Here is a 21,455-nt window from a genome sequence, read left to right as displayed (position 1 = left end):
TTAATCTAGAAAAGAGAATTTTTTAAAAAATAAATGTTTTATTAAAGCTTTTCCAACCAACATTTTTACATAACAAAGATAGAAGTACAAATAATAAAAAATAAACAAGAATTATTAAACAAAACAAGGTGGGTGTTGTCTTCCTATAAAACTTACATTATATCAACAGTTCCCGCCCCCCCAGGATGCTGCTGCTGCTGACCATTACTGCTCCCCTAGAAAGTCAAGGAAAGGTTGCCACCGCCGGGAGAACCCCATCAAGTACCCTCTCAAGGCGAACTTTATTCGCTCCAGGCTGAGGAACCCCGCCGTATCGCTAACCCAGGTCGCCACACTCGGGGGTTTCGAGTCCTTCCACATTAACAAGATCCGTCTCCGGGCTACCAGGGAGGCAAAGGCCAGTACCTCGGCCTCTTTCGCTTCCTGCACTCCCGAATTCTCCGACACCCCAAATATCGCTACTGTTGGACTTGCCTTCACCCGAGTGTCCAAAATCTTGGACATCACCCTCGCAAACCCCTGCCAGAATTCTTTAAGCGCCGGGCATGCCCAAAACATATGGGCATGGTTCGCCGGACCCCCTGCACATCTTGGGCACCTGTCCTCCACCCCAAAAAACTTACACATCCTTGCCGCCGTTATGTGCGCCGGATGCACCACCTTAAACTGAATTAAGCTAATCCTGGCACATGATAAGGAGGAGTTCACCCAGAAAAGAGAATTATTAATTTGGTAAATTGATTCTCTACCTTGTTCTCCCATTCGAATTCTGCCCACATCTGACGAAACTCTGCATCGGTGCACAAGGCAGGCTGAATATAGTCCATGATATCAATGTGAATATCACTCAGCACCACGCAGTTTCTATCACTGGCAGCCCCAGATATATCATACACTGCAAGCACAGAAATGAGACACAACTATCAGTTAACTAGTTGGTCCAATTCTTCCATAGGGAAAAGTAATTTAATAAGTGTGAATTAAAAACTATATTCAACTTTCAATTTACCATTGCAGAGAATATTAAAACATATTAGCTTAAGGCTTCGCATAGCCCACTCTTTTCAATGGCGAAAAGAAGACGTGTTGCTGGTTCAAATGTCTCGTCTCAATTTAACGAGGCAGAAAGTAACAATTCCAAGAATGCCGTTTCTTCAGCAATAACACAAAGAACTGTTTTTGACTCAACATAACTCCAACTCACCTATATTACCAAAAATGATACCATTTTCTGTTGAGGCTACTTTCACATTCGCCTTAATGTTAGCAAAATCATGAGGTGCTAGAGTTAGAGGTGATGGTTTCTCGACCAGTTTAAGATCACCTGTTGAAAACAAAGCAAACACAATTCACAGTTCGCACCTGCTGACCCCATTTCTTTATCAAAGGGTATCCCTTATGGAATGATCAACGTGGTCAAAAATCAAATACAGGGCATAAAACTTGTCCAAGCGGACTTTGGTGAAACACTCAGGACTTTGAGTCAGAAGATTGAGAGCTTAAAGCCCATTTGAACTTAACACAATCTTCCAGCATTACATTTCAGTGCAGTATGAAGGGAACTGTTTTCTTTCAGATGAAACATTGAAATGAAGCTTATCTGCTATTATTAACTAGATGTAAAAAATCCAATGGTGTTACCTATGGAAGAGCAGTTGGCTGTGAAACACTTCAGGACATTCCAAAAACATGAAAGGTATAAAATCAGAACCACTGGTTTCTTCTCTGGACTCAAAACATTAACTCTGTTTTTCTCTCCACACATTCTACCAGACCTGTTGCATCTTTTTCCAGCACTCTTCTTATTTAAGTCAATGGACTATATTGACACAGTGTAGGGGCTGGAGTGTCACATGTCTTTAAGGAAAATATGACAAATAGGTTTAAAAGGAGGAATATCACAAAGCATTAATACCTGTAATTTGAATATTTGAGCAAAAGAAGAAACCAAGGGTCCTGAATTTATATGAGGAATTTCTTCTCTCAAAGGGTGGTGAATCTGTGAAATTATTTACCGCAGAGAGCTGTAGAGGCTGGTTCAAGTATTTTCAAGGCTGGGAGAGACAGATTTTTAAGCAAAGATTCTGGGGATAGGTGAGAAAGTAGAGTTGAGGATTGTATCAGATCAGCCATGATCTCATTGAATGGCAGAACAAGCGAGATGGGCTGAATGGTCTACTTCTGCTCCTACGTCTTATGTCTTTAGAATGTCCTCGGCAACCAACTGCTCTTCTACATAATATCATGGTACTTTTTATACCTGGTTAATAATAGCAGATGTTTCATTTCTGAAGAACAGCTACATTGGACTTGAAACATTAACTCTGTTTCTCTCTCCACAGATGCTGTCAGAGCTGCTGAGGTTTTCTAGCACTTTGTTGTTATTTCATATCTCAATCAACCATAGTATTCTGCTTTTATTTTGGCGTCTCAGGTTTCTTCAGTAATGCATTATCCCATTTACAGCTGACATTCAACTCTGTTGAAAAAGCAATCGAATTAAGGTTTGTTTTTTATTGGTTCAGAGGATGTGGGCATCGCTGGCTGGGCCAGCATTTAATGTCCATTCCGAATTGCCCAATAATTGGCCATTTAAGAGAGCATTTAAGAGTCAACAACATTGCTGTGGGTCTGATGTCACATGTGGGCCAAACCAGGTATGGATGACTGATTTCCTCCCCCAAAGGACATTAGTACACAGAAGGATTTTTAACAGTCATCATGAGACTTTTAATTCCATATTTTTATTGGAAGTCAAATTTCATCCGTTACTGCTGTGGTGGGATTTGAATACGGGACGCTGAGTCGCTGGATTACTAGTCCCAATAACAATTCTACTGCACCACCACCTCCACTAAACGACCCCTCACTCACAGGTCTGTGAACATAACTGAAGATCAAAATCTGAAATTCAGACCGTTGCGATCTGCCGCACACTTAGTTCATTTATCTTTCGAGCCAAGAAGGTTGAGGAAACAGGTTTTAATAACGTATATCAGTTTTCTCCCTTCCTCCACCCCTCAGAAAGCAATGGACAGAATTTTACAATCCACCGCCGGCGAATTTGCAGGCAGAGTGAGTTGCGGGGCTGCCATGATCAGCAAGGATGTGTTTCCACCCGACTCTTCAGGTGGCTGGGCGGGAAACACTGCCACTCAGTAATCCTGCCTGGCATCTAGGATTTAACTGTTAAAACGTACCCAATGTGGCTAATTCCAGAGTGCAGTTCTGAAGTGTGTCGCTGGTTTGATTGACCACAAGTACATCAAGTACAATATCATATTGATTAACATGTACATAGGCTTCTGCATACACTGGATCAGAGAAACCAGTTAGCTGCGTAACCTGCAAGGGACAATAATATAATTAGCAGAATAGTCCTTTTGAGTAGAAAACCAAAAATAAACTAGCATAACACAGAATTGGCTGTACCATGAATGAAATAGTATTCGCTTAATATCAGTTTATGATTTAGCCAATTTGGAAATACTCGAGCTCCCATCATGTACGGTAGATGATTCATTCCCAATTACTGAATGCAGTGGGCATTACATACCTTATGGATTTGACTGTATAATCATGGTTTACTATCAGAAAGAAAAAATACTGAAGATGCAGTCGGGTTTTGCACAATGGCCTGTAGTTTGCTGTCATAATAATGGCAAGACTAATAACGCTCCCCGTTATTTATTAGCAAATTCTGCAGCAACTTCAAGCAAGGGCAAAAGTGAGGCTAAACACATATCAAAAACCTTTGACCCAGAAGTGCTCGTCTACTGTTAACTTTGCGAAAACTGCATCTCACTGACTGCCTCACTATTGAAATGCATGCAGCAGTGTGAAGCTGTGCATTTTGGTGTTAGATATGAACTAATCTCACCACAGGCAAGTTAAATCAATGAATTTCTTGTCCAAGAACCCTTTTAATCATGCCAGTCAATGCCTCTGGCAGTGCAAAATGTCATTTTTAAAACTTTTCCAATTAAGGGGCAATTTAGCATGGCAATTCCACCTACCCTGCACATCTTTTGGGTGAAAATTAACTGTTATTTATCTGCAGCCTCAATTCTTCAGGTTTTATATTTATTTTCATGGAGATGTTAAAAAATGTAAACGTAATTTTTTTTTTTTAAACTTCCCATTTTTTCTTTATTTTTCTCTTCTTGATTTGGCATTGAATTTGCTTCTCCTACAATTCTTATTTAATCCTTGAGCTGTCAACTTCAATCTACCCATCTGATTGGCTGCCTTCATTTACATTCCAGATGTCTCATTTCCTTGCTGCACCGTTATCAGCTCATACTTCCAGCAGCAAGCAAAATTCGTAAAAACTTAATCATGCAAGGGTAAATCTAACTATGGCAGACACCGTTAGTTTGCCTTGATACTTCAAATTATGGCCCACTGAAGTAAAACTGTTTCGGATAAATATTCTACCCCTCAGAAAATTCCGGCCCATTCGTCTTTGGTCAACTGCACAGTATCTTCTTTTTTAAAAAAAAATTATTTTTTAAATTTAGAGTACCCAATTCATTTTTTCCAATTAAGGGGCAATTTAACGTGGCCGATTTAACGTGACCTGCACATCTTTTGGGTTGTGGGGGCGAAACCCACGCAAACACGAGGAGAATGTGCAAACTCCACACGAACAGTGACCCAGAGCCGGGATCGAACCTGGGACCTCAGCGTCGTGAGGCAGCAGCACTAACCACTGTACCAACGTGCTGCCCTACTGCACAGTATCACTTGGCACAGAGGGCCAAAGCAACTTCAAATGACTGTTGTAAGTTCAAGAAGTCATTATGAGGATAATCATTGGTGCAAGCATTCAGTTACAGTATATTAGTGCAGCAATACACAACATCATAAGGCATCATAAGTAGCTTCAGCACAAACCTGTTCAAATATTCAAAAAGAATCAGGGATGGAAAAAACAGCAAAAATGCTCATAATTCAAACAAAGAAAATGAGAAGGCTTCTGATGCATTTTCACAGAATATTTCTCAGCCCTGAGATGACAAACCTAGCTTAATGATAGCAAAAGGTCATGCATTTTCACAGCACCTTGCTGAGCTTGGATGTCAAGGGATCAGAAGCTTCCTTTCGTTGTGTGTTACCCATTGCAGCCAATAAGCTGAGCTGAAACTGGTCCTCCTTAGAGGTCATATCATTCTTCGCCATCAACTGCATGAAGGAAATGGGATCGTCTGCCTGTACCATTACATTCCTTTTTTCGGACTGTTTCTAAATAGCACAAAGAAAATAATTTGAAGTGGTCAGTACCCAAATAAATTTAAACAAACAAGTAGGCATACATACAGTAGTAAAGTGAACATGAGGTTTCCCATTTCTCTGTTCAAAAAGTTAATTGTCAGCATTTATCAAAATTCCCAAATATCCATCTTAGTGGACTAGTTTTTTCTAACCCAATCTAATCCAACACACGCATCAGAGAAGATGAGGGACCATATTTCACCAGGTCCTTTGGAATGCAGTGCAATCAGAAATGAAGAATAACCCCTTTTCAAAACCATTCAAAAGCACACTTAATTCTGCATTAACTAACACGTTGGAACACCTACAAGGATATGCACACTAATTAATTACACCGGCAGAGCACCTATAATGTAGTAAAACATCACACGGTAGGATGTGTAGAAAGAGGTGTTATTTTTAAAAACCTGAAACAGTGCTACATATGAGAATATTAGGACAGGAGAGGTAGGTTCTCCAGAGCATTTTAAAGGAGGAAGAAAGAAGAGAGGTGGAGAGACTTAGGAGACAATTGCAGTAACTTATTGTTTAGCACACCTAATATGTGTTCCTGGAACATGGCATGCTAAATGAAAACACGAAACAAAATAAAATTCCCATATGACAAACAAGTTATAGGGGTGAATTATATTTTGGATCTGTCATTTGTAGATTAAGTGGTGAGCTGACTGTCTCTGGCTGCTCGACATAAGGGTCTGCTATTCTTTCACTCAACAGTGGAAAAATGACGGCGTGTTACCACGTGTCAGCTTCCACCTCAGCTGTGGCAACACGCTGCTGGCTGGTGGCAACACAGACAGGGGTACGGTGAGGATTGAGCGCCGGGTCCAGAGTCCGGGATTGGCATCTGACCTATAGTTCAGAGCAGCACGGTAGCACAGTGGTTAGCACTGTTGCTTCAGAGCGCCAGGGTCCCAGGTTCCCAGATTCGATTCCCGGCTTGGGTCACTGTCTATGCAGAGTTTGCACATTCTTCCCGTGTCTGTGTGGGTTTCCTCCGGGTACTCCGGTTTCCTCCCACAAGTCCCGAAAGACGTGCTTGTTAGGTGAATTGGACATTCTGAATTCTCCCTCAGTGTACCCGAACAGGCGCCGGAATGTGGTGCCTAGGGACTTTTCACATTGCAGTGTTAATGTAAGCCTACTTGTTGGTTTTTGCGTATTTCTTTTCTGATAATGCATAATTCATAATTTGTTGATATAAAATATGAAAACTCAACAAAGAACATTTCCCCAAAAAGAAATAAGTTATTTGAAACTGTAGTTTCATGGGTCCCTTCATTACATAGTCACTGGGTGTTTGGCAGCAATGTTACAATTACTCAACATTCAACACAACTGTTATGTGATATATGATTGACTTTCATACAAATATTACCTTCTGAGAAAGCTTTTCCTCTTCCAGTTTGGCTGCTAGCATTTGAGAGAGTGATTTCCTGCATTCTTTGTTAAAAATGTTGCTCATCAGTGGGGAACACTCTGAAAGGACTTTAAGGCATAGCGAGATACGGTCCACATCATCATCTGTGATTGATTTCTTTGGGAGTGATGATTTACCAAGGTGTAAAATGGTGGCCATGATCAGCATAGCCTCTGCAGCAAAACTCTATTTTAGAAAAAAGGGGAAAAAACATAAGAAATAGGAGTAGGCCACACCGCACATGGAGCCACCATTCAATATCACAGTTGAACTTCTATGTCAAGTCCACCTCCCCAACCTATCCTCATATCTCTTGATACCCTTCCTGATGAAAAATCTATCAATTTCAGTCTTGAATATACTCAGGGGCTGAGCACCAAGACCCTCCAGGTTAGAGAATTCCATAGATTCGCAAACATTTCAGTGAAGAAATTTCTCCTCATCTCAATCTGGAGTTTCCTGTACAGACCAGAAGCCAACCACTTTTGTGCATGTTGTCACAAAAGAAAGGCAGAGTCTGCACACAACAAAATTTAAAAAGACAGAATGTTGTTCCCAGCATTATAGTCCTTCCACCACCACCTCCTAGACCCATCAATTCACCAGTTCATAACGATTTGCAGATCTTTTTTTGAATAAATTTTAGAGCAGCCAATTAACTTTTTCCAATTAAGGGGCAATTTAGCGTGGCCAATCCACCTAGCCTGCACATCTTTGGGTTATGGGGGGCAAAACCCACGCAAACACGGGGAGAATGTGCAAACGCCACACCGACAGTGACCCAGAGCCGAGGTCAAACCTGGGACCTCGGCGCCATGAGGCAGCAAGGCTAACCCACTGCGCCACCATGCTGCGTGCAATTTGCAAATGTGTCCTTCTCATGACCTATGTTCCCATCTAGCTCAGTAACATCAGAAAACCTGAATCTATTACATTCAGTCCCACATCTAAGTCACTGTTGTAGATGGCATGTGCTCAGGCCCAAACATTGATTCTTGTGGCACTTTACTCATTCCATTCTACTGTTGGTTTATTCTTCCTCTGATCTTCATCCAGTAACCAATCCAAGTTAAAATATCATCACCAGGGTCATGAGCCCTAAACATGTGCACCAACCTCTTCTCTGGTACCTGATAAAATGCCTTCTGAAAATTCAAATATACTATATATTCTGGTGTCCCTTATCTACCCTGCACCCTCAAAGATGCCCAAACTGCCAATAACTTATCACAACTTTACAACAGCAAAGTTATTCCCTTTAAAAAATGTTGAATACTTAGTTTGAATAACAACAAACGCCACTTTTAGCAACTTGAATTAATCAATTTGATGACATTGCTGTATCTGTCAAATAAAATTATTGCCAACTTAGCTTTGTGTGTTGCATCAAGTCTGCAACATAGACGTAGGCCATAGAGTTCCAAATAGAAATTATAATAGTTCTAAGTCAGGATGATGTATGGTTTGGGTCACGGGTTTTGAAGGTGCTGTCGAAGGAGCCTTAGTCAGTTGCTGCAGAGCATCTTGTAGATGGTACATAAGGTGGCCACTGTGCATCGGTGGTGGATGGAATATATGTTTAAGGTGGTGGATGGGATGACAATTAAATGAACTGCTTTGTCCTGGATTGTGTTGAGCATCAGTGTTGTTGGAACTGCACTCATCCAGGTAAGTGGAGAGTATTCCGTCACACTCCTTGTAGATGATGGACAGGCTTTGGGGAGTCAGGAGGTGAGTTACTCACTGCAGAATTCACAGCCTGTGACATACTCTTGTAGTCACGGTATTTATATGGTTGATCCAGTTCAGTTTCTGGTCAATGGTAACCCCCGGATTGTTGATAGTGGGGGATTCAGCAATGTTAACGCCATTGAATGTCAAAGGGGTTTAGTCATTGCTTGGACCTCATGTGGTTCGAATGTTACTTTTCATTTATTAGACCAAGTCTCAATGTTGCTCAGTCTTGCTGCACATTAACTTAGAGTGCTTTACTATCTGAATCTTGAACTGTGCTGAACATTGTGTAATCATCTGCAAGCAGCTCCACTTCTGACCTAATGATACATGGCAGGTCACTGATAAAACAGCCAAGATGGTTTAGCCCAGGACATTACCGAGGAACTTCTGCAGCGATGTTCCTGGACTGAGATGATTCACCTCCAACAACCTCAACCATCTTCTTTTGTGCCAAGTGTGACTCCAACTGGTTGAGAGTGTTCCCTCCAATTCCTAATGATTTCAATTTTACTCGAACACCTTGATAACATGCACAGTCAAATGCTGCCGTGCTGTCAACGGCAGACACTCTCAGCTCATCTCTTGAGTTCAGATCTTTTGGGTTTTTTTGGACCCAGGCTGTAATGAGGACAGGAGCAGAATGACCCTGGAAGACCTCAATCTGGGCACCAGTGAGTAGGTTATTGCTGCATAAATGTCACTTGATAGCACTGTTGACAACACCGTCTATCAGTTTGCTGATGATCAAAGAGTAATCTGCTGAGACTGTAATTGGCCAGGTTGGATTTGCCAACCTTTTGTTCACATAATGCGCCTGGGATGTTTACCACATTGTCGGGTAGTTGCCAATGCTGTAGCTGTATTAGAACAGCTTGGCTAGGAGCACAGTTATTTCTGGAGCGCAAGTCTTCAGTATTATTGCTAGAATGCTCTCAGAGCATGGAGCTCTTACCAACTTTTACAGATGCACCATAGAAAGCATCCTATCGGGCTGCATCACAGCCTGGTATGGCAACTGCTTGGCCCAGGACCGCAAGAAACTTCAGAGAGTCGTGAACACCGCCCAGTCCATCACACAAACCTGCCTCCCATCCATTGACTCCTTCTACACCTCCCGCTGCCTGGGGAAAGCGGGCAGTATAATCAAAGATCCCTCCCACCCGGCTTACTCACTCTTCCAACTTCTTCCATCGGGCAGGAGATACAGAAGTCTGAGAACACACACGAACAGACTCAAAAACAGCTTCTTCCCCACTGTTACCAGACTCCTAAATGACCCTCTTATGGACTGACTTCATTAACACTACACCCTGTATGCTTCATCCGATGCCAGTGCTTATGTAGTTACATTGTATATGTTGTGGTGCCCTATTATGTATTTTCTTGAATTCCCTTTTCTTCTCATGTGCTTAATGATCCGTTGAGCTGCTTGCAGAAAAATACTTTTCACTGTACCTCGGTACACGTGACAATAAACAAATTCAATCCAATCCAATCTAATCCTTTGCATTAACTAGTGCCGTCAGTCATTTCTTCATACCGCATGGAATGAATCAAATAGCCTCAAGACTGGCATCTGTGATGCTGGGGACATCAGGAGGAGGCAGTGACGGATCATGCACCTGGCACAGATGGATCATCCACTGTTGTAAATGCTTCAGCCTTGCCTTTTGCACTGATATGCTGGGCTTCCCCATCAGTGAGGGTAGAGATATTTATGGAGCCTCTTTCTCCAGTGAGTTGTCCAGTACCATTCATGACTGGTGTAGCAAAACTGGAGAGCTTAGATCTGATCCGTCAGTTGTGGGATCGCTTAGCTAATCACAGGTTGCCTCCTCTGTTTGGGATGCAATATCTGTGCCAACATTTATATCTGTGCACCCCCAGAGTTTCCTCCCACCCTTCATCTATCCCTAACAGCATACCCTGCTATTCCTTTCTCCCTCATTTGCTTATCTAGTTTCTCTTAAATGTGTCGATGCTATTTGCCTCAATTGCTCCATGAGAGTTCAACATTCAAACCACTCTTTAGATAAAATCCCAGAATATTTACAGCTCAGGAGTCAGCCATTCAACCAGTCCTATATGTGCCAGCTCTTTGGAAGAACTCAGCTAGTGTCTCTCCTCCACCTTATCCCCACTGCCCTGCAAATTTATCTGGTCAGATAATTATTCTTTCAAAAGCCATGATTGAATCTGTCACCACCACAATTTCAGGCAGTGCATTCCATAGACCAGTTACACACTGCATAAAAGAAGCTTTTTCTCATGTCGCTTCTGGTTCTTTTGCCATTTACCTTAAAGCAGTGCCCTCTAGCTTTTGACCGTCCTTCCAATGGGAAGTTTCTCCCTAGCTAATCTGTTCAGACCCGACTTGATTTTGGGCACCTCTATCAAAATCTTCTCTCAATCTTACTTTCTCTTGGGAGATGAACCCCAGATTCTGCAACCTACCCTTGTAACCAAGACCGTCATCCCTGGAACCATCCACTGGAGTCGAACAAACCATCGCAATTTGTATTAGGAAGAGATAAGCTCGGGGCTATGCCACATTCATAACTTAAGCTTCTGCATGCACCTTGAACATGAATCAGTGCAAGCCTAATACAACTTTTCAAAAGCATTAACAATCCTAAATTAACTGATGTATTTTGCCAATAACTTTGACGTGGATAAATGTCACTGAACAGCCGAGAATTTTCTTCTATTTTTAAACTTGTTTCAGTTTACTGTCCTTCTCATTTATACACAGACACTGGAAATTAAGTGTCCCATTTTCAAATTATTAAGATCCCGGACCAGACCCCAACAGTGGCTCGGATTCTGGGCAGAAGCCCCAATATTTTGTTTTAATTTTGTAAGACAGTGAGGAAAGGATACCTTGTTCCAAGAGTGATTTCACTCAAAATAAGGATATGGTATATCAAAACAAACTTTATTACTAACACAGTATTAAAATATCTGCAACATCACACAAGAAAAATAACTTACAATTACCCCTTAAACAACGCTAATCATTATAATGGCATAACAACCCTTAACAGCTATTTTTATTCCCAATCAAACCAAATCCATCTCAGCTCTCAATCCATTTTCAAATACAGTTAAACTCAGGATTACCTGCTGTACAGAGATGTCTGGATACTCTACTTTTAGAAAGAAAGATCTTTTGACACTGCATAAGGAAAAGTTCTGAATCATGTCAGAACCATGCAGAAACTCTGGTTGTATTTCTTCGGAATCAGCTTCTAAGCAATTTTCAGCTCACCTTTCAGCTACACAATTTTGAACTGCTTGGAAACAAACTGCTAATCTTCCTCCAGACATATCTTTAACCAAACTGCAGTGAGAGCAGATTGCTCACGCAATCTTCTCAACTTAACTGCTTTTCCGCAAAGTGCCTGGCACCTCAGCTCCTCCCATTGATTACATCATCTTAACAAGCTGAACACAATATATTTAATTAACTCCATGGGGGACCCCCTTAATCCAAACAAAACTGCATTTGCCCAAGCCTTCTAATTGTACCACTGGCTCCCCTGTCCTTTCAAACCAGGATTTTTAAAAACACTACTGCAGCAATCATATACTTACTCAGATTTTTAACCCTTACTGCACCAAATACTTATAATACAATACATCAAAAATTCCTTCATTGATCACAAAATATAATCCTAATTATGACTTACATTCTGTTTCTTCTTCTCTTGTACCAGTGCCACATAACGCAGAGCTATTTTAGTCAGTGTAGTTGCAAGGGCACCAGCCACAAAGAAATCCCCATCCAACAGGAATTTGCGCAGAGGTGGTCTTGAAGAAAGCAGAACAGTATATTTAAAACTGAGCTAATTTGACCAGAATACCAAGAACTGCAGTGTGGATGCATTTGTTCAATATAGGGCGCATGAAGATGTAATTAATTTCTCTAATTTTCCCTGTGCCATAAAAAAAATTAAAGACTCACTATGAATCACTAAAACACATATCATGAATGCAGTACCTACCTTCTAAAATTATCTTTGCTTCCTTCAAAACTATATTGTTTCGGCAAAACGGCTGCTTAATATTAAGTTGAAATGCAGGCATTTTGGGATCTCGAGGTCCAAGTGCATGAATCACAAACGGCCAGCTTGTAGATGCAGCAAGTAATTAGGAAAACTAATGGAATGTTATCATTTATTGTGAGGGGAGGTGAATACAAAAGCAGGGAGGTTATGCTACAGTTGTACAGGGTACTAGTGAGACCACATCTGGAGTACTGTGGACAGTATTGCTCACCTTATTTAAGGGAAAATATAAATTTATTGGAAGCAGTTCCGAGAAGGTTTAGCAGACTAAGACCTGGCATGGGCGGGTTGTCTGAAGAAGAAAGATTGGACATGCTAAGCTTAGAACCGCTGGAGTTTAGAAGAGTGAAAGGCGACTTGATTGAAACAGACAAGATGCTGATGGTTGTTGACAAGGTGGATGAGGAGATTATGTTTCTTCTCGTGGGAGAACCTAGAACTAGGGTTCACTGTTTAAAAATAACGGGTTGCCCACTTAAAACAAATGAGGAGACAGTTTTTCACTCAGAGGGCCATGAGTCTTTGGAACTCTCTTCCTGAAAAAGGTTGTGGAAGCAGAGTCTTTGAATATTTTTAAGGCAGAGGGGGATAAATTCTTTGTAACAAGGGGCAAATAGTTTATCCGCTGAGTTCAAATTTGAGTTTACTATCAGATCAGTCATGATCTTATTCAATGGTAGAGCAGGCTCGAGAGGCTGAATGGTCCATTCCTGCTCCTTGTTCAAATGCTATGCCTTCAGGAAATGTATGCATGTAGTGCAAGTAGTCAAGGAAATTCAGCAGTGAAAATATAAAATTAACTCATCATCATCTACTATCGTTCGTTTTAAGATTATTACATTTTTGTTCCCAAAACTTGGGCCATAAAAATCCTTGCTGTGAGCACCTATTTCTTTAAAAATCAAAAATATAACATTTTGTAATTTAGTAGTTCAATTCGCAAACTAATTTTAAAAGGAAATAAATGCAATAATTAAATGTATAAGCGCTTACAACTGTGTTCACAAAGTTTGACGCTAAATGTTCATTTTATTATTATAACTGAATTTTCAACATCTCTCCCATCATGGAATTTAACTCACTGTACATGACAGAAGTTAAAATGATACACTGCATATCGAACGACCATTTAGCAGAGGGAGGATGAAGTGCTCAATAGGGAAACCACCCATGTTAAACGAGGAGTGTGTACATATTCCTATGTTTTATTTCTTTGTGTCCAATTGTGCAAATGTTTCTTTTGGGATGGAGGCTATTTTCGGTTCAGTCCCCAGATCACTATTGGTCTCTATCCTTTTCACAAAACGTCAGTTCTTAAATCCAGATAGAAAAATTCTAATATTACCTATCTTCTTCCTTTTTGGAAGGTCTTGTGCTCAGGGCGCTCTGGGTTGCATATGTCCCCATCTCAGTCACCAGCTTTTGTGTTGGAATCACCTGAACATCATCATCAATCTTTATCTCACCAGTTTCTTTCCTTATCTCAGACTCAACTATCGGAATCTATCAACATGAGTCAGGGAAATACAAAGTACAGAATTTATAGTTTTAAAAGGTGTCCACGTCATAATTCAAAAAAATCAATCTGCCATTTCTTGAATGATCAAGTTTCTTTTGAGTACTACAAGAATCATATTGTCACTTTAATGAAATAACATTTCTTCATTGGCATCCTTCAGGTTACTTTCTTCAATATCAGCTCCTCTCCCAGGGAACATTAAAACCATAATTTTTATGGATGTTGGATGAAATTTCTTAAAGCAGTTTCAATATGTGCGAGTCCTACAAGGATGACTTTTCTTGTATAATTAACATTTAAATTACTGATCAGAACAAGTTAACTTTTACACTAAATATACAATTAAATGTGTTTCAATTGACTTTGTTAGCATTACTCTAAATTGCTATTTATAGACATTACTCAACAAAAACCAGTCTCCGAATTGTTAAGAAAACCTTGCCTGATTCATACATTCCTTTCATTGCAAATTTAGGTTGAGATAACTAGGGAACTGAACCATGAGGTACGTGCAGTATCTTTAACGGAGACATGGTTGTGAACCTCCTATGGAACTGGTCAAAACAATCTAGAAGAGAGAGAAAGAAAATACAAATATTCCATACATACCTCGCCCAAGGATCGGCGAACCTCAGTCATTACACTCTGAATGTCATCCTTGGAGCTACAGTACTCTCCCAAAATCCAAAGAGCTCCCCGGAATATCCTGTGGCAAAGATGAAAATACATAAAATGCACCGAGAACTCTCAGGTGCTATTGTTTATGTTCAATCTGATCAAATTCACAGGATTTTTATTTCATTATGAATCCTACTTCTCGTTAGCAGAAAATCTAATCTTACTTTCATGCTTATAATTTAGTAACTTCAATGAGGAGATGAACTGAAATCAAAACCCAAAATGGCAGCACAGTGGGGATTGTAAAAATCAACATGAACAGCAATGAGAATATCACAGATTCAAATAATGTTTGAATTTTAAGCTTCTATGATCTTCGTAAATGATTACACTCACTGCTTGTTCAATTTCTATTATTCCAAATCAAATAAACCATCTTAATTCATTAAAAACTGCCATGTTTCTATATGTATACTGAGCAGTACTTCTCGAAGTAAAAAGCCACCTATTCTTTCCAACGACATTTCCATCTCACTAGATCCTGCAATTGGCACGTTGCATACTCCAGTTACGATATTAAGATCTCATAAAGCCCAACTTCCTTTGATGATTTCTACCAATCCAATTCCAAGATGAATTGTAATACATTGAAGTAGCACATTTAGGCCTCCCAACTTCCCTAGCTCGCACAGACAATTGCACGCATGTTGAGAGAATTTGGACCATGAAGTCCCCACAAGGGAAGTCAGCATAAACAGCCACAACAACCAGCCCTTTTAAAACAGTGGTGAACACGCATGTACATTAATTCAAACAAATACTTGGGTGAAGGGGATCAAAGGCTATTGGGGGGGGGGGGGGGGGGGGGAGCAGAGAGGGATTAGGCAATTTAGTTGGATGATCAGCCATGATCAGAATGAATGGCGGAGCAGGCTCAAAAGGCTGAATGGCCTCCTCCTGCTCCAATTTCTACCTTTCTGAACCTAGTATGGTAGCTGCACATTTTCAGAAATACCCTTCAGATCAGTTTCCCCTATTGAATACAGAAAACCCAAGATTACACTTCTGTCCAACCACAACTTACTTGCAAATGCAGGATACACGAAGAGTTAGTACATACTGCAAGAATAAAATTAAAAGCTTACACAAAGGAAAATCAAGCATACAAGAACTGCAAAGATTGTTTTGCAGCTAAGCTGGGGTGTCTAAAATGCTTCAGTGCTTACTTGACAGATTTGATGGCATGGAACACCTCCAACATCTTCTCAATAATGACTGGCCGAAGGCTATCAAAACTCTGAACAGCTTCGCGCACAAACTCCAGAACATCAGCAGCAGCTGCCTCATTGCTGTCACTGAGGAATTCCATCAGCTGTGGAGAGGTCGTGCAGGTATTATTAAAACACAAAAAAACAAAAGAAAAAAATTACAACCGTAAATGACTGCACCTACAACATTCAACAAATATATTTGGAAATTCATTGTTATTTACACAGCATACAATACCAACTGCTGTTGCATTATCAAAATTGTTCAGGCATTGTTTCAACAACCAATAAATGCAACCAAAGGGACTTGTTATCACAATGCTCTTTGAATTATTTGCACCCAAATTGAAGAATTCAATGGGACTACGAAGTGATATTTAGAGTTAGATCCAAAATCAATGCACAAACAAAAGTAGAAAACAGGAGTCCGCAGGCTAACAAAACGCATAACAACATGGCTGCATGAAAGACCAGCGAGTGAGGAGTGTCGGATACATGCTTTCACACAACTTGTTACAATCTTTTTATGAGGAATGCCACGAAAAGTCCTCAAAATAAGAGTTCATCCATATTGGCTCAGTTGAAAATGCACCATTTCAAATAGCCCAGGCACAAAGGCCAGAAGAGGTCTGCGTTGAGGTAGCAGATTTCAGCATTGCCTGGACTCTGGGACAGCAGAAGCAAAATCAGCCAAGCTTCATTTTCCTGACTGATATTAAGCCAACTGTACAGCACATTGACAGTGATGAGGATAAGAGTAGGCTCAGCAACACCTACCGCCAGTTCTCTTTTTCTATATAAATTTAGAGTACCCAATTCTTTTTTCCCTCCAATTAAGGGGCAATTTACCGTGCCCAATTTACCTACCGTGCCCATCTTTTGGGTTGTGGGGGAGAATGTGCAACTCCACATGGACCGGGATCGAACCAGGGTCCTTGGCGCTGTGAGGCAGCAGTGCTAACAACCACTGTCCCACCATGCATTTCCCCTCAGTTTCTACCATTACACACACAAGATTGCTCGTCAACACAACATCTAGGCTCACACATGAAACCTAAATCATTTGCATTTTTGTACTGGAGGATAATAATAATAACCTTGATTGTCGCAAGTAGGCTTACATTAACACTGCAATGAAGTTACTGTGAAAATCCCCTAGTCGCCACATTCTGGCGCCTGTTCAGGTACACGGAGGGAGAATTCAGAATGTCCAAATTATCTAACAGCACATCTTTCAGGACTTGTGACAGGAAACCGGAGCACCCGGAGGAAACCCACGTAGACACAATAATATATGCAAACACACCCCAGCATGAGTCAAAGCATTAAGTGCAGGAGGGTGGGAAAATTAATAGATTATGCTCACTTACCACTGGGATAACATTTCCAGCCATGTCTGGAAAACGGACACTGCATGAATGTAATGTTCTGACCAGAAGCTGTCGGTATTTGTCTGTGTCTTCATGTTCTGATACATTGTTTGTTTTAATGACTTCCTTTTTGAGAACTATGACAAGCTGTGAGACACAGACATTCAGTTAACTTGTTGCCAAGTACCAATTTGAGATTAGAAGCTAACAAACAAAATTACTCAGATGAAAGGTGGTCATACCTCTTCAACATTGCGAGAAGAGACAAGATCCAACGCTAAATGCAATGTCTTCTTGCGTACCTCCAAATCTGGTGTGGTCAAAACTCGCAGGACGTCCATTACCAAATCCTGAAAGGGACAGTTTCAAATTCAACCTCAGTTCATGAAGAGAAAAACAGATTATATTTTTATTTTAAAATTTCCAACCTCTACCTGCCTCCTCCAAAGATGTTAGTCATTAAATCTCTTCTAGTCAGCTTTATGTTTCCTTTCCAAAAACATCCAGGATAGGACTAATTCTTTAGGCAGCAAAATGGGCAGTATATACCTATATACCTGATTAATTGTCAGCAACTTTATCCAAATTAAATAGTCAAGTTCCAATCCAAATGCAAGCAAATGCGCAAAGATGGAACCTCTTAGAAAATAAATTGCATGACTGGGATTATCAAGCCTTCATGTGAGGAGTTTTTCTTCTTTCTGGATAACTAAGAAAATGAGAAATTTCACATTTGAAACTAAATATTGTAACATGAAAGCTTTTATACTGCAGCTTCAAAAATAATAGCTTTAAATAGGATAGAACTGTCGTTTACTTGTCCCATCCATTTTCCGATTCTTTCCTCACACATTTATATTTCCTTTTTCCAAACATTTTGGATTTCAAGTTATCACTGATTCGGTCTCTTTGCTCTTTATTACTATAGCCCTGCTCACTTGTTATCATCCCAGTAAATCTCCACTGTACCATCACTATGGCCTTGGTTTCCTTCCCACAGTAATGACAATAGATGACAACGACCATCGAACTGTAGCCTGATCCAAGTCTAAATGTTTGGCACTGCTTCTGTCCTTTTCTATTTTATTCATAAAACCAAGTAAAAATTCAGGTTTTGCTTGGAAACAACTTTTAGCAAGTAGTTGTGCAAAGCATTTGAGCAGCTAAACACAGAAAACAAGTTGACCATGCCGCTTCTTGAGCTATTTGTGCATGGCTAATCTAGTGTCCAAGTTCCTAACCTTCACCGATCAAAAATGTATACATTCAATTGATACCCTCTGCTTTTCTACCCCTTTTAAAACTTTTGGCCGCTTTGCGAATATTTCGTTCTTAATTTGCGCAGTTAAAATACACCACCACATGGTTAAGAGGGAAAAAAGAGGAGAGAGATGGAGCGTAAAAGAAGAGGGAACAGGTGGGTTTGAACAACCCAGATCTTCTTCAGGATGTTCAAGGCAAAACAAAAGGCAATGGTCACAATTTCAAGTCACCAGTTCTGGGTTTATTACCTGCAACACTCTCTCATGTGTCGGATGCTCCCTCAGTTCAATAAGACGATCCAAAACAATTAGCTTCACATTGTTATCACTCTCCTTAATAATCAAATCTATGTAGCACTGAGCAGCAGCCTAGAGACAGACAAAGCAAATGCCCATAACATTTTCATTTCAAAAGTACATCAAAGTTGAGACACATCTGCATATTACATTTCCAAAAATAGTTTATATACCAATATGTATATACACATATTGCTTGAAAAGTAATTCTGTGGTTTGAAAAGGGTCTGGTCAGGTAACATACAACTGTCAACAGCTAGCTGAAGAACATATTACAAAATAGCCTATTTTGACACTGGGGATCTGGACATATTTTGAAATTTATAAATGTATTTAAGACCATGCATTTGTCAAACTTTTAATGCTGATTACCAAACTCATGTTAAACTTTGGCACATTTGGACAGGAACAGAACCTTCCTAGAATTGTTTTTGTTTATTGACAAGGGGATGCATTTGTTTTTATATCTCTCTCCCATGACATGGAAATAGTACACAATTGTTACAACTGGAATAACATTCTGTTGCATCAATAAAGAATGATTATTTTAATTTTCACAAGTTTCAGATTTTGGGATCTTTGATATGGGCCTTCATTTTCGAACATAATACAAGTGCTTCAGAAGTTTCTAAAATCATAAAATTCATAAAATCAGTACCTTGACGGCTGTTGGAGCACTTGAGAGTGTAACTAAAGTGCCAGCAGCTTCATATTTTACAGCAGGGCTTGAAGACTGGAGAAGGTTGTAGATGCAACGGATAAATCTGGCTCTTTCTGTTGGATTGGCGTGACAAACCTAACACAACATATATAGATAATTCAATGAATATTCAATTAAAATGGGCAGCACGGTGGCGCAGTGGGTTAGCCGTGTTGCCTCACGGCGCCGAGGTCCCAGGTTCGATCTCAGCTCGGGGTCACTGTCCTTGTGGAGTTTGCACATTATCCCCGTGTTTGCGTGAGTTTCGCCCCCACAACTCAAAAGATGTGCAGGGTAGGTGGATTGGCCAAGCTAAATTGCCCCTTAATTGGAAAAAATTAATTGGGTACTCTAAATTTAAAAAAAAAAGAATATTCAATTAAATATCAAGTTCTTCCCATTCATTACTTTAAAGCGCTCTTTCTTGGCTATCACATTTTGAACTGTTCAGTGACAAACTCTCCCAGGTTTTCCAATTCACATATACAGCACTCAAGCCAACCTGGATTATTGGTGCCAACTAGCAATACATAATTCCCAGGCAATTAGTTAAAAATATAAGCACAGAAGAGAAATTCATCAAAACTCATCCATGCATTCTGTTTTTTTAATTCTTGCATGGGAAGTGGCCGTTGCTGGCTGGGCCAGCATTTACTGTCCATCTCTAATTGCCCTTGAAATGAGTGACTTGCCATGTCATTTCAGAGGGCGGTTAAGATTGTTGAGAGAAGGCCAGACCAGGTAATGACAGCAGATTTCCTTCCGTAAAGGGCATTAAATGGGTTCTCACAACAATTGACGATGGTTTCATGGTCATCATTATAATTCCAGATTTTTATTTAAATCAAACTTCACCGTTTGCCATGCTGGGATTCAAACCCAGGTCCCCAGAGTATTACCCTGGGTGTCTGGATTACTTGGCCAGTGGTAATGCCAGAGCACCACCCTTCTGTTAACACACCAATTCCCTCATCCTGTTTACACTGTATATGAGCACACACAATGAACTGAAGATGAATTTCTGTCACTTCACCTTATAAATCAGCTCAACTATGACCAGCTGCAGAATGTCTCCAAAAGTATGAACTTGATCAATACATGTACTCAGATAATCCAGAGCTCGGTCCTGGAGAAAAATTAAGAAACAGTATTAAAAAGAATTAATTACCTTAAAATGACAATTTCTAACCTAGTTCTGTTCACAAGTTACTTTGATTAAGGATGAAATTCATATAGATTAAGTCTGATCTGTATCTCAACTCTATTGACCACTTTGATCCCAGATGTTAGTCCTCCTTACTTACATATGGGGGCCTGTGCCGAAGTTGGGAGAGCTGTCTCACAGACGATTAAAACAACAGCCTGACAGTCATAGTCACAGAATCATATCTTACAGACAATGTCCCAGACACCACTATCACCATTCCTGGGTACATCCTGTCTCACCGGCAGGGTGGACCCAGCAGAGGTGGCAGCACAGTGGTATACAATCGGGAGGGAGTTGCCCTGGGAGTCCTCAACATCGACTCTGGGCCCCATAAAGTCTCATGGCTTCAGGTTAAACATGGCCAAGGAAACCTCCTGCTGATTACCACGTTCCAGCCACCATCAGCTGATGAATCAGTACTCCTCCATGTTGAACACCACTTGGAGGAAGCACTGAGGGTAGCAAGGGCGCAGAGTATGTTCTGAGTGGGGGACTTCAATGTCCATCACCAAGAGTGGCTCGCTAGTACCACCACAAACCGAGCTGGCCAGGTCCTAAAGAACTTGTGCTCCAGAACTGGCCGCACCACTAGTCAAGCTGTTCCAGTACAGCTACAACACTGGCATCTACCCGGCAATGTGGAAAATTGCCCAGGTGTGTCCTTTACACAAGAAACAGGACAAATCCAACCCAGCCAATTATCGTCCCATCAGTCT

The 21,455-nt window shown here is 40.6% G+C and overlaps 1 protein-coding gene across 1 annotated transcript in view; it reads right to left on the bottom strand.

Annotated features, from left to right (window-relative positions):
• copb1 (COPI coat complex subunit beta 1) overlaps nt 1-21,455 on the bottom strand; it is a 71,099-nt gene that overhangs the window by 17,722 nt on the left and 31,922 nt on the right. The window contains exons 6-19 of the mRNA XM_072466427.1: nt 20,566-20,658; nt 19,491-19,628; nt 18,785-18,904; nt 17,516-17,623; nt 17,274-17,420; nt 15,862-16,007; nt 14,627-14,723; nt 13,844-14,001; nt 12,121-12,241; nt 6,653-6,880; nt 5,065-5,244; nt 3,201-3,345; nt 1,205-1,324; nt 750-895 (exon numbers count right to left, since the gene is read on the bottom strand). Of these exons, the coding sequence (XP_072322528.1) occupies nt 750-895; nt 1,205-1,324; nt 3,201-3,345; nt 5,065-5,244; nt 6,653-6,880; nt 12,121-12,241; nt 13,844-14,001; nt 14,627-14,723; nt 15,862-16,007; nt 17,274-17,420; nt 17,516-17,623; nt 18,785-18,904; nt 19,491-19,628; nt 20,566-20,658 (1,947 nt within the window). The remainder of the gene's footprint in view (nt 1-749; nt 896-1,204; nt 1,325-3,200; nt 3,346-5,064; nt 5,245-6,652; nt 6,881-12,120; nt 12,242-13,843; nt 14,002-14,626; nt 14,724-15,861; nt 16,008-17,273; nt 17,421-17,515; nt 17,624-18,784; nt 18,905-19,490; nt 19,629-20,565; nt 20,659-21,455) is intronic.

The sequence above is a fragment of the Scyliorhinus torazame genome, chromosome 10, assembly GCF_047496885.1.
Source record: "Scyliorhinus torazame isolate Kashiwa2021f chromosome 10, sScyTor2.1, whole genome shotgun sequence".
Lineage (NCBI taxonomy): Eukaryota > Metazoa > Chordata > Chondrichthyes > Carcharhiniformes > Scyliorhinidae > Scyliorhinus > Scyliorhinus torazame.
The sequence above is the reverse complement of the archived record's forward strand: the minus strand, read 5'-3'. Positions and strand labels throughout refer to the sequence as shown.